General features: G+C 49.1%; 2 protein-coding genes across 2 annotated transcripts in view; both read left to right on the top strand.

Moving 5' to 3' along the window:
- The window catches only part of asb10 (ankyrin repeat and SOCS box containing 10), a 10,974-nt gene extending 2,992 nt beyond the window's left edge, over positions 1-7,982 (top strand). Inside the window, exons 2-5 of the mRNA XM_008334361.3 lie at positions 5,267-5,534; positions 5,871-6,375; positions 6,902-7,015; positions 7,328-7,982. Coding sequence (XP_008332583.1) covers positions 5,267-5,534; positions 5,871-6,375; positions 6,902-7,015; positions 7,328-7,513 — 1,073 coding nt within the window. The 3' untranslated portion in view covers positions 7,514-7,982. The remainder of the gene's footprint in view (positions 1-5,266; positions 5,535-5,870; positions 6,376-6,901; positions 7,016-7,327) is intronic.
- A 75-nt stretch (positions 7,983-8,057) lies between these two features.
- Positions 8,058-12,243, top strand: gbx1 (gastrulation brain homeobox 1). Its single transcript, XM_008334359.3, has 2 exons — positions 8,058-10,467; positions 11,055-12,243. The coding sequence occupies exons 1-2, from the start codon at positions 10,017-10,019 to the stop codon at positions 11,567-11,569; spliced, it is 966 nt and encodes a 321-aa protein (XP_008332581.1). The 5' UTR covers positions 8,058-10,016; the 3' UTR covers positions 11,570-12,243.
- Positions 12,244-12,549: the final 306 nt, after the last annotated feature.

Below are 12,549 nucleotides of genomic sequence, written 5' to 3'. Positions count from 1 at the left end.
GCCGCCTGCGAACTCTCACCTCTTTCCTTCGCCGCGGCCATTCCAGAGCAGCTGCCTTCGCTCCGCTCACACCGTAACAACTACCTGCGTCCTTCGCTCCAATCACAGAGGAGCAACCGCCTTCGCTCCGGCCACACCGGAGCTACTGCCTTCGTTCTTCGCTCCGGCAACGTCGGTGCAGCTACCTTCGCTCCAGCCACACCAAAACAACTACATGCGCCCTTCGCTCCGCCCAAACCGGAGCAGCTGCCTTCGCTTCGCCCAAAACAGAGCAGCTGCCTTCGCCCTTCGCTCCGGCCACACCGGAGCAACTGCCTTCGCCCTTCGCTCCGGCCACAACGGAGCAGCTGCCTTCGCCCTTCGTTACGGGCACATTGGAGCAACTGCCTTCGCTCCGCCACACCGGAGCAGCTGCCTTCGCCCTTCCCTCCGGCCACATCGGAGCAGCTGCCTTGGCCCTTCGCTCCGGCCACACCGGAACAACTGCCTTCGCTCCGGCCACACCAGAGCAATTGCCTTCGCTCCGCTCACACCGTAACAACTACCCGCGTCCTTCGCTCCAATCACAGAGGACCACCCGCCTTCGCTCCGGCCACACCGGAGCTACTGCCTTCGTTCTTCGCTCCGGCAACGTCGGTGCAGCTGCTTTCGCTTCACCGTCCTTCGCTCCAGTCACACCGTAACAAATACATGGGTCCTTCGCTCCATCCACACCGGAGTAACTGCCTTCGCCCTTCGCTCCGGTCAAACCGGAGCAGCTACCTTCGAGGGCGAAGGCAGCTGCCCCGGTGTGGCCGCAGCGAAGGGCGCAGGCAGCTGGAGCGACTTCCTTCGCCCTTCGGCCACACTGTAGCAGCTGCCTTCGCCCTCCTCTCCGGCCACACCGGAGCTACAGCCTTCGTTCTTCGCTCCGGCAACGTCGGTGCAGCTACCTTCGCTCCAGCCACACCGGAGTAACTGCCTCCGCCCTTCGCCCCGGTCAAACCGGAGCAGCTACCTTCGAGTCAACGCGCTTCGCTTCAGCCACACCGAAACAACCACATGCGCCCTCCCCTCCGCCCACATCGGAGCAGCCGCCTTGGCCCTTCGCCCCGGCCACACCGGAACAACTGCCTTCGCTCCGCCACACCGGAGGAGCTGCCTTCGCCCTCCCCTCCGGCCACATCCGAGCAGCTGCCTTGGCCCTTCGCCCCGGCCACCCCGGAACACCTGCCTTCGCCCTTCCCTCCGGCCCCATCGGAGCAGCCGCCTTGGCCCTTCGCTCCGGCCACCCCGGAACACCTGCCTTCGCCCTCCCCTCCGGCCACATCGGCGCAGCTGCCTTGGCCCCTCCCCCCCGCCCACACCGGAGCAACCGCCTTCGCCCTTCGCCTTAATCACAACGTATCAGGCGCCTTCGCTGCGGCCACACCGCGGCAGCTGCCTTCGCCCTTCCCTCCGGCCCCATCGGAGCAGCTGCCTTGGCCCCTCCCCCCCGCCCACATCGGAGCAGCTGACTTCGCCCTTTGCTCCGGCCACACCGAAGCAACTGTCTTCGCCCTTCGCTCCGGCCACCCCGGAGCAACTGCCTTCGCTTTACCGCCCTTCGCCCCGTTCACACCGGAGCTACTTCCTTCGCCCTTCGCTCGGGCCACACTGAAGCAGCTGCCTCCGCTCCAGCCACACCGGAACATGTACCTTCGCTTCCACGCCCTGCGCTGCAGTCACACCGAAACAACTACATGCACCCTTCGCTCCGGCCACACCGGAACAACTCCCTTCGCTCCGCCCAAACCGGAGCAGCTGCCTTCGCCCTTTGCTCCGGCCACACCGAAGCCACTGTCTTCGCCCTTCGCTCCGGCCACCCCGGAGCAACTGCCTTCCCTTTCCCGCCCTTCCCTCCGGTCACACCGGAGCTACTTCCTTCGCCCTTCGCTCTGGCCACACTGAAGCAGCTGCCTCCGCTCCAGCCACACCGGAACATGTCCCTTCGCTTCAACGCCCTGCGCTGCAGTCACACCGAAACAACTACATGCACCCTTCGCTCCGGCCACACCGGAGCAACTGCCTTCGCTTCACCGCCCTTCGCTCCGGGCACACCGGCGCTACTTCCTTCGCCCTTCGCTCTGGCCACACTGAAGCAGCTGCCTCCGCTCCAGCCACACCGGAACATGTCCCTTCGCTTCAACGCCCTGCGCTGCAGTCACACCGAAACAACTACATGCACCCTTCGCTCCGGCCACACCGGAGCAACCGCCTTCGCCCTTCGCTCCGGCCACACCGAAGCAGCTGCCTTCGCCCTTCCCCCCGGCCACACCGAAGCAACTGTCTTCGCCCTTCGCTCCGGCCACACCGGAGCAACCGCCTTCGCCCTTCGCTCCGGCCACCCCGGAGCAACTGCCTTCGCTTTACCGCCCTTCGCTCCGGTCCCCCCGGAGCTACTTCCTTCGCCCTTCGCTCTGGCCACACTGAAGCAGCTGCCTTCGCTCCAGCCACACCGGAACATGTACCTTCGCTTCAACGCCCTGCGCTGCAGTCACACCGAAACAACTACATGCACCCTCCGCTCCGGCCACACCGGAGCTACTTCCTTCGCCCTTCGCTCTGGCCACACTGAAGCAGCTGCCTTCGCTCCAGCCACACCGGAACATGTACCTTCGCTTCAACGCCCTGCGCTGCAGTCACACCGAAACAACTACATGCACCCTTCGCTCCGGCCACACCGGAGCAACTGCCTGCGCCCTTCGCTCCGGCCACACCGGAGCAACTGCCTGCGCCCTTCGCTCCGGCCACACCGGAGCAACTGCGTTCGCTTTACCGCCCTTCACTCCGGTCACACCGGAGCTACTTCCTTCGCCCTTCGCTCTGGCCACACCGGAGCAACTGCGTTCGCTTTTCCGCCCTTCGCTCCGGTCACACCGGAGCTACTTCCTTCGCCGTTTGCTCTGGCCACAGCGGAGCAGCTGCCTTCGCCCTTCGCTCCGGCCACACCGAAGCAACTGTCTTCGCCCTTCGCCCCGGCCACACCGGAGCAACTGCCTTCGCTTTACCGCCCTTCGCTCCGGTCACACCGGAGCTACTTCCTTCGCCCTTCGCTCTGGCCACCCCGCAGCAGCCGCCTTCGCTCCAGCCACACCGGAACATGTACCTTCGCTTCCACGCCCTGCGCTGCAGTCACACCGAAACAACTACATGCACCCTTCGCTCCGGCCACACCGGAGCAACTGCGTTCGCTTTACCGCCCTTCACTCCGGTCACACCGGAGCTACTTCCTTCGCCCTTCGCTCTGGCCACACCGGAGCAACTGCGTTCGCTTTACCGCCCTTCACTCCGGTCACACCGGAGCTACTTCCTTCGCCCTTCGCTCTGGCCACACCGGAGCAACTGCGTTCGCTTTACCGCCCTTCACTCCGGTCACACCGGAGCTACTTCCTTCGCCCTTCGCTCTGGCCACACCGGAGCAACTGCGTTCGCTTTACCGCCCTTCACTCCGGTCACACCGGAGCTACTTCCTTCGCCCTTCGCTCTGGCCACACCGGAGCAACTGCGTTCGCTTTACCGCCCTTCACTCCGGTCACACCGGAGCTACTTCCTTCGCCCTTCGCTCTGGCCACACCGGAGCAACTGCGTTCGCTTTTCCGCCCTTCGCTCCGGTCACACCGGAGCTACTTCCTTCGCCCTTCGCTCTGGCCACACTGAACCAGCTGCCTTCGCTCCAGCCACACCGGAACATGTACCTTCGCTTCCACGCCCTGCGCTGCAGTCACACCGAAACAACTACATGCACCCTTCGCTCCGGCCACACCGGAGCAACTGCCTTCGCTTTACCGCCCTTCGCTCCGGTCACACCGGAGCTACTTCCTTCGCCCTTCGCTCTGGCCACACCGGAGCAACTGCGTTCGCTTTACCGCCCTTCACTCCGGTCACACCGGAGCTACTTCCTTCGCCCTTCGCTCTGGCCACACCGGAGCAACTGCGTTCGCTTTACCGCCCTTCGCTCCGGTCACACCGGAGCTACTTCCTTCGCCGTTTGCTCTGGCCACAGCGGAGCAGCTGCCTTCGCCCTTCGCTCCGGCCACACCGGAGCAGCTGCCAGTGCAATTAAGAAAGGAGTGACGTGTCATGCAGCTATCAATGTATGGCGTAGAACAGTGGTTCTCATACTGTGGTACGTGTACCACCAGTGGTACGTGGAGAAAAATCATATTTTCACATTTGCATTTTTAGTTGAATAAATCTGAAACTTACCATGCACAATTAATACAACTTTTAGAAAAATATGTAGCTACTTGTGAGATTATGAAATATATATTTATATATTTTTTTATTTATATTTTTTACTTTTTTGCCGCAATGCAAGTCTGTTGCTCCCGTAAGTACAGGCAGCATGGAAACATGGGGTCACTTGCAAGTTTAACGTGGAACGAGCAGGGGAATTCTAATGTTGGTCATCATGGTGGTACTCAGAGAGCTCAATATTTTCTCAGGTGGTAAAGAGTATAAAAAGACAGATATTAGTTGTTACGCCATTGCTTCGAAGTGCATTGGTTCCCCAAAATAGGTTTAGTAAAAACCTTTAAATATAAACCAGTTGGTCGTCTGTCTTTTTATGAGTGATATCACAAAGCATGACTTTTATACAGTACATTCTATACTTTTTTTTACCTCACTAGTGGGTTGAAACAGTGAGCAGGTGATGTGTAGAGCCCCACTCATTGGCTCCTGGCAACGTTCCCTAGGTCAAGCACAATATCAAATATCACCTCCCTGAAATAGTCCTCTCTGCACAAACAAGCAACATTAGAGGTTATTTCTTGCTGGAGAAAACACACACCAGCAACACAACAAATTATAACAACATTAGATCCAGGATGGCTTATACAGCACCTAAGACTAAGTGGCACCAAAGGAAGACATATCGCAGCGACGTAATCAGCACAGCCAAGGCTACGGGTTGTGTCATACAGTTCTGGAACTGTCTGCTTGTTGGTGATGAGCTGACCATCCTAAGCATTATAGATGAGGACAAGTACGACTACCTTGTTGATGCTATTTTTGACACCAGCAACATAGAAGAATGGAAGAATTTCAGGTTTAACTACAGAGGCCTCAGTAGGTTTGTGTGTTAGCAAACAGATCTGGATATTTGATCTTATTATATTAGACTGATGTAAATTATCTCTGTGCCTGAACCTTGATTCTCTGATAAAAATGCTGCATATCTGTTTGTTTACAATCTCTGCAAAGCCCCAAAATACATTGTTCAAATTGCTCTTTTTGCTGGCAGGACTGTGGTCACTGACATACGAGCAGGAACTGACCACCCCACTCCACATCACGGCTGGTCGAGGATTTACAGATTGCCTGAAACTGCTGCTGCAACGTGGGGCCAACATAGATCTGGCGCCTGGTGGCATAACCGCTCTCCACGAGTCTTGTGAAAACTGTCAGCCGGAGTGCACCAAGCTGCTGCTGATGCATGGGGCCAACGCCAACTCTGTGTCTGAGGAGGGTCTCATGCCTCTGCACCTGTGCACCTGCCCAGAATCTTTTGAGTGAGTACTGCAGGTCAGAATGAAGTTTAGACGAGAGAGATGGCTTTTTTAGTGGAAAGCAATTCTCTTTAACACCGAGAGAGATTTTTTGTTTAAACACTGTTGCCATTTTACATAATTATAAAGAATTACACAAATTAGGTCATTTATTGTTATTTTGTATCTAGATTGGGTCAAAAAGGAGCCTCAACCCTATGAGTTAGCATTTGTTGGCAAGGATAAGTCGGGATTTAAGAGGAAAAAGAATTACTAGTAAAGAATTTAGGTTAATGTTTAACATGAATATAAAGGATAAACATGTTAATTGATTGTAAATCTAGGTGCCTCTGCCTGCAGGTGTGCCAAATATCTCCTGCAGTTCGGTGCAGCAATCAGTGGTCGCACTCTTGATGAAAATGACACACCTTTGCACGTAGCAGCCAGGTACGGCCTTCCAGACCACACTGAGATGTACCTTCGTTACGGAGCCGCAGTAGACAAAGAGAATGAAGAGGGTATGACTCCACTGAACATTGCCTGTTCTCAGCCTCAGAAGTTGCAGGATCTTGAGCGGTACTTCAAGGTCTGCCAGCTGCTGCTGGCGGCGGGTGCTGACGTCCACACCATGGACCATGACAGGCACACTCCTTTACACATGGCCTGTAAGAACGTAAATCCAGACGTGGTGGACCTGCTGATGGCTAACGGAGCCTGTGTGAACAACATGGACTATGGAGGTGAGGCTCCCATGCACAACATCCTGAAGGTAGTGTGGTGCAAACTCTCCCATCAGCCTGAGAGGATCGTCCGTGCTCTGCTCAACCATGGATCCATCCGGGTGTGGCCTGGTGCTCTGCCCTTGGTAAGACCTGGAATTTTTGTCTTTCTGTCTGTAACACTTAAAGGTTATTTAGTGTCCTATTCACAGCATGGACAACTGATCACTGTCCATAAATACTAAGTACAGCACATGTAACACCTGGACTAGAAGACTTGAAACACTAAAACTGTTCTGTGCAATAATTCAGACTTCTTCACACTTACACACACACACACACACAGACATCTCCCATTTCATGACACAACATGAAGTGTTGCACTCTCAGTGGGAAACAGACTACAACTATCATTGAACCCACGTTGGCAAGACAAAATGCATGCTTCCTAATTAGGCAAGTGTTAATAGGAGATTAATTAGCACTAATTGCATAATTTCCAGTTAAACCCCTGGAGGGAAGACCAATCTGTTCATTTCACAAGTGTTTAATTACTTTATTTTTTCACTTCTAATGTTCATGGAGGAGTCACAAGCTCGCCTGTGAACTTGAATGACAGTGACATGAATTCTGAGGCTGTGTTCTGTGTTCTGTTCTCTGCTGTTCTGTCAGGTTCTAAAGCACTGCTGTGCATCTCCACGCACCATTGAGGTTCTGCTGAATGGCTATAGTCACCTCAAAGTCACAGACACATGGGTTGAGTCAGTTCCTGAAGAGGTTTTTAAGGCAAGTTATGCTGTTTCCTGATTGTTTCCTGATTGTTTCCTGATTGTCATTCAGTTCATTTTGTTTGTTTGTTTTTTTTTTTTTGTGGTATTTTCATGCAAAATATTAGGGTATATTTTACATATACAATACAATTATAGGCAGAAATTATAGGAAAAAACTCAGGTAATTTCAATCATTTAAAGGTACTTTTTGAATAATTTGTTTGCATCCTGTGGTTAAGTTAAAAGGTGACCATTTAGAGCTTTAGTAGACATGACGTAAATTATTATTTCGTGATATTAGTTTGTTTGTGCATTTGTGTTCCATCAGGAGCACCAGGAATTCTATCAGTCTGTCTTCTCCTTGGCGATGACGCCTCGCTCCCTGCAGCACTTGGCTCGCTGCAGACTCAGGACCTTTCTGCAGGCCCGAGTCCACAAGGTGGTTCCCAAACTGGACCTTCCCACCTTCATCAAGAACTACCTGCTCCTGGACTACAGAGGCTACATCCACTAGATCTAGAGAATAGCGTGAAAATAGAAATGTTTGCTGAAGAGCAGAGAATCATAGTCACTGGCTCAAGAATATATTCACTAGTTTGACTGTATTTTTGCATCACCTACACGTACTTTTGAGAAAGAAAAACAGCTGCTTTTCTCTCTTCATTCAACAGTATTCATTCAGCACAGTTTTTGGTGTTTGATTTTGTACCACCAGAGGGAACTAGAGACCTAAGTTGATAAGGTAGACGCTGCTAAAGCAAGTATAAGCAATGGAGTATTATATTTTATTCAGTTAGTAGTCACTTTTTAAAATTTTGCACTTATTAGTTATTATTTTTTATTTTTTATAAGTAATTATTTCTATTCAATATGTTTTTTTCAAGTCAAGTCTAAAGTAGGAATATCTGTAGTGAGGTATTTAATAAAAAAAATTCCCTTTAAGTTGTCAATGATTGTTTTTACATCTAAATTATATATATAATATTATATATATATATATATATATTCCAAATACTTCGTCTATACATACCTCTTTTCATTATGTAATGTCTCTGTCGTGTGTCTGCCTCTCCTGCAGCAGGATTTGTTGTATTTCTAGGGTGAAATAAACGAAGAGATTGAAACAATATATTTTTTATTCGTTTTTTTTAAGTTTATTTATATATATACACACACTATATGGCGACAGTATTTGAGTTGACGAACTTCTTACAACATTTAGCATTTTCGCCTATAATTTATGTTGGTTAGTCAAATAGCATTGTTGTTTAATTGTTACAGTATTTTTTGGTTATATAAATATATTTGGTCTACATCTAGCTTAATTCTATCTATTTGGGGTATCTGCAAGGGGGATAATTGTTTTTTATTTATAATTAGAATATTTTGTTTTTAAAAAATTAAAAAATAAAATTCAGTCATCACATGAACATTGCACCACACAAAACTTTTGCAACCACGAAAATAAACTGCGATTTACTGTTAAAATGTGATTATCTCGCGGACTAAGACTAAATAGGCAAATAATGCAAATTTTTACAACAATCGCACAGGCTGCTGTCGAGCAGGGTCACGGTGGAGATAAAAAAAATTTCCCTGGGAAGAAAATACAGAGTTTTCTCCACAAACGGTAACAATAAATCAAAGAGAGGTGATGCTGAAGTCAGTCGCAATTACAGGAATTAGCCCTAACCCTTCACTGCTAATCAGAGCTGGCGGTGATATGTTTGTGTCCTCATGCAATCAGAAGACCAGTTGGAGAGCCCGGGCACCAGGACTCAATAGGACCAATCATCATCAGTTCCAATTGCCATTTAAAAGGTGACATGATCAGCGATTAAAACACAGTTAAAACGGAGTAGTAAAAGTGATTTTTCCCTGTCTCTCCACATGTGCCTTAGATCAGGGGTGAATTACGTTCGAGGTCCAACTGACAAATGATCTTCAAGAGACAAAGTTTAAGATGTGTGAAGTGGAAATCCACATCAATTTGACTTTGGCCCCTGTGTGTCCACGTCCACGCTGCAGTTGACCTCGTGTAAACCTCCTTTTATCTGGATCTAATTTGGCGCAGAGTATCTCTCTCCGGGGAACAATTGTTGCGGCAGCACTTCTCCTGCTTCTGAGGCCGAGGAGCATTGTCTTTAGCCGCAGAGAGTGCGGGACGGTGGCGCAGAAACATCTGCCTCTCCCCCCAGTCCCACCTCCTCCTGACTCCGATGCCCATCGGCCCCAATATTGCAACAAAAGCTGCCGTTGTTTTACTCTGTCCCTTGAATCCAGGGTAATTACTTATCATCAATCAAAATTAATAATAGCTGATTGGGTTGGTGTGGTCAACGATTATGGAAGGGGAAGGGCTGGAGCGGCTCTCACACCGTTTTTTAGGAGTCAATAGTGAACCTGGCACAGAGGGGAGGACGGGGAGAAGGAGGGTTTGGGACGGGTAAGAGGGGGGTGGGGGGCTCGACCTGTCTATTTGGTCTCCACTGGGAAACTACCGCCTCTCAAGACGGCCAAAAAGTCAGGGGCTGAATAAGGAAATGAAGCGTAATTTGAGGAAGATGGATGAGCCCCCAGGGAAACACCTCCTTTTCATCCCTCTTGTATTGCAGATTATAACCAATGCGCTCCCTCCCTCCCTCCCTTCCTCTCTCTCTCTCTCTCTCTCTCTCCCTCTCTCTGAGCACAGAGGGGCGGAGGTTAGACTCGCAGAGAGGGGAGAGGTGCTCAGACACGGAGAGAGCGTGTGTTTGTGTCTCAGTGTGGGACAAATAAGAGGCAAAAAGGTAGCGGTGGCGCTCACAACCCAGCGTCCCACTGACCGGCGCATATAGAGCGCACAGACCCGGAGAGTAGAGCAGTCCACATCCAGGGATGACAGCACTCCAGTTCACAGGATCTACTTCCAGCCCACTCTGTCTCTGAACTAAAAGTTTAGTGCGTTGCAAAGGAAGGAACACCTGCATCCAAGTTCTTCTCCCTACTTCACCGACCCAAAGCGCACGCCTGCAAAAATGCAGAGACCCGGCGGCCAAGGAACGGCGTTTTCCATCGATTCTCTCATAGGGACCCCCCAGCCCAGACCGGGACACCTGCTCTACACGGGCTACCCCATGTTCATGCCCTACAGACCGCTGGTAATCCCACAGGCTTTATCTCATGCGCCTTTATCCTCTGGTATACCCCCGCTTGCGCCACTGGCGTCTTTTGCCGGACGGCTCACCAACACTTTCTGCGCCAGTTTGGGTCAAGGAGTCCCATCCATGGTGGCGCTCACGACGACCATGCCGAGCTTCTCGGACCCTCCGGACAGTTTCTATCCGCCGCAGGAACTCCCAGGGCCCCGGTTGAGCGCCGCGGATCCGGCGGCGAGAAGACAGGAGAGTCCGCACTCTGACGAACTGCACAGCCGGGACAAAAGCTCTGAGCTCATCAACTTCTCTGAAACTTTTCAAACAATCTCAGGTAAACTTTAGTCGAATAACTTAACGGTTATTTATTTATAATATGTATGGCTAATTGTGCGTAAACCGTGCGTAAAATCGTTCCCGATCCAAAGTCGTTCGTTTAAATAGAATAAATATGGGCTACATGGAGGTGGGCATTAAGATGGGGTATTCAGTGTTTAGTGTGTGGAATTATGTGACTTTGTAGAACATATTGTAAATGCTAGAACATGTCATAAAAATAATTTTGAGTGTTTGTTTGACAAAAACAAATAATTCACTACTTCACCAAAAGTCTCCAACGTTTTATGTTGTCAGTATTTTGGAAGATACTGTGAATAACATTTAAACATTGTATTATAAAAAAATATATAAAAAATGGTATTATTATTATAATTATTATTCTTCATCATTATTACTTTATTTGTGTTTTTGCCACACCAGTTACAGATCATGTTCACAAGATGTTATTGTGTCACTAACATTTTTCTTAATGTGTTAAATTTCACTCGTTATTTACATCTTAGTGGAAAGTGTATTTTTATTGTTTGGCATGACACGAATTAAGGCCCTAAATATTTGTGTGTGTTTTTTCCCACATTCCAGGAGAGACCAAACTTTACAGCTCAGACGAGGAGAAGCTGGACCTAAAATCTGCAGACACCGTGTGCAGTGACCGGGAGGACAGCTCTGTAGACAGCGAGAACGAAAGTTTCTCGGACGGGAACAACTGCGGCTCCATGACGCAGAAGAACAAACTAAAAAGCGGCTCCCAGGAGGCGCTGGCCACCGGCACGTCTGCGGGGAAGAGCCGCAGGAGACGAACAGCTTTTACCAGCGAGCAGCTGCTGGAACTAGAAAAGGAGTTTCACTGTAAAAAGTACCTGTCGCTGACCGAACGCTCCCAGATCGCACACGCACTTAAACTGAGCGAGGTGCAGGTGAAGATCTGGTTTCAGAACCGCCGAGCCAAATGGAAACGGATCAAGGCCGGGAACGTCAACAACCGCTCAGGGGAACCCGTGCGTAATCCCAAAATCGTGGTGCCAATCCCGGTGCACGTCAACAGGTTTGCGGTGAGGAGTCAGCACCAACAGATCGAGCAGGGGAGCAGGCCCTGATCTCAGATCGGTTTGAGAACTGAATCCTAATTTAAAAGAACACTTAATTTCTTTGTTCCACTGACGTGTCGAACGCATGAAGCACAAGAAAGGAGGATTTTGTTTGTCTGACAAGGTGAGACTGAGCAGAGAAGAGGATCCGTTATTTGTCCAGATGCTGTCATTTTTTTTAATTTATTGTCCTGTGAATATGTATATTTAAATGGGCACTATGAAGATGAGACTGTAAAGATTTTTTAAGTATTTATATATAGGGCCAAAATGTTCTGTTGGTTACGTGCATGTCCTCATTTGGTGAAGAATATTCTGGACTTTTTTTATTTCTAAATATTTGGTTGTTTAGTACAATTTGTTGACCACATTTGCATGTAACTTAAGACGTTTATTTGTCGACTGTAGGATCCACCTTTGACAGCTATATGTGAAATAAAAGATGTGAAGGACCTTATGACCAAACAAGGGACGAGTGTAAAATATCAAGACCTAATAAATCGTTTTATATGAACGTCGGAATCAGATTGAATCCATTTTATTCAGGCATTATTGTGTTTCAGCCTCCGAATGTTACATTCTTTTTTGAAATATTTCTTAAAATATTTCATTTAAATACGGCCCTTACCCAATGAAGTGCCTTCAGTAATAAATGCAACAAAGCTATTAAAAAAAAACCTTTTAAATTTTAAATAATAATAATTGTCATTTTGACAATTTGGTTGAAAATGTTTTTAAATTTTAAATATTTTTCAGATGAGTAACGAAGTTAGTGACAAGTGTAATGTTTGAATTTTAAATATTCAAGGATTTGTTTTCAATAATTTAACACTAATACTCATCTTACATTACATTTGGACATGTGGGAAGAAAGATGTTTTTTTAATAAGCATCGTGGATTGATTTCTTTCCAGGAGACCATGTTTTAACAAGTGTACAGATGGATCTCCATTTGAATCAAGTCAAAAAATTTCCTAAAAAAACTAACA

Source organism: Cynoglossus semilaevis, chromosome 20, assembly GCF_000523025.1.
Source record: "Cynoglossus semilaevis isolate Cse_v1.0 chromosome 20, Cse_v1.0, whole genome shotgun sequence".
Classification (NCBI taxonomy): Eukaryota; Metazoa; Chordata; class Actinopteri; order Pleuronectiformes; family Cynoglossidae; genus Cynoglossus; species Cynoglossus semilaevis.
Note: the sequence above shows the minus strand (reverse complement) of the source record. Positions and strands in the feature narration are given on the sequence as shown.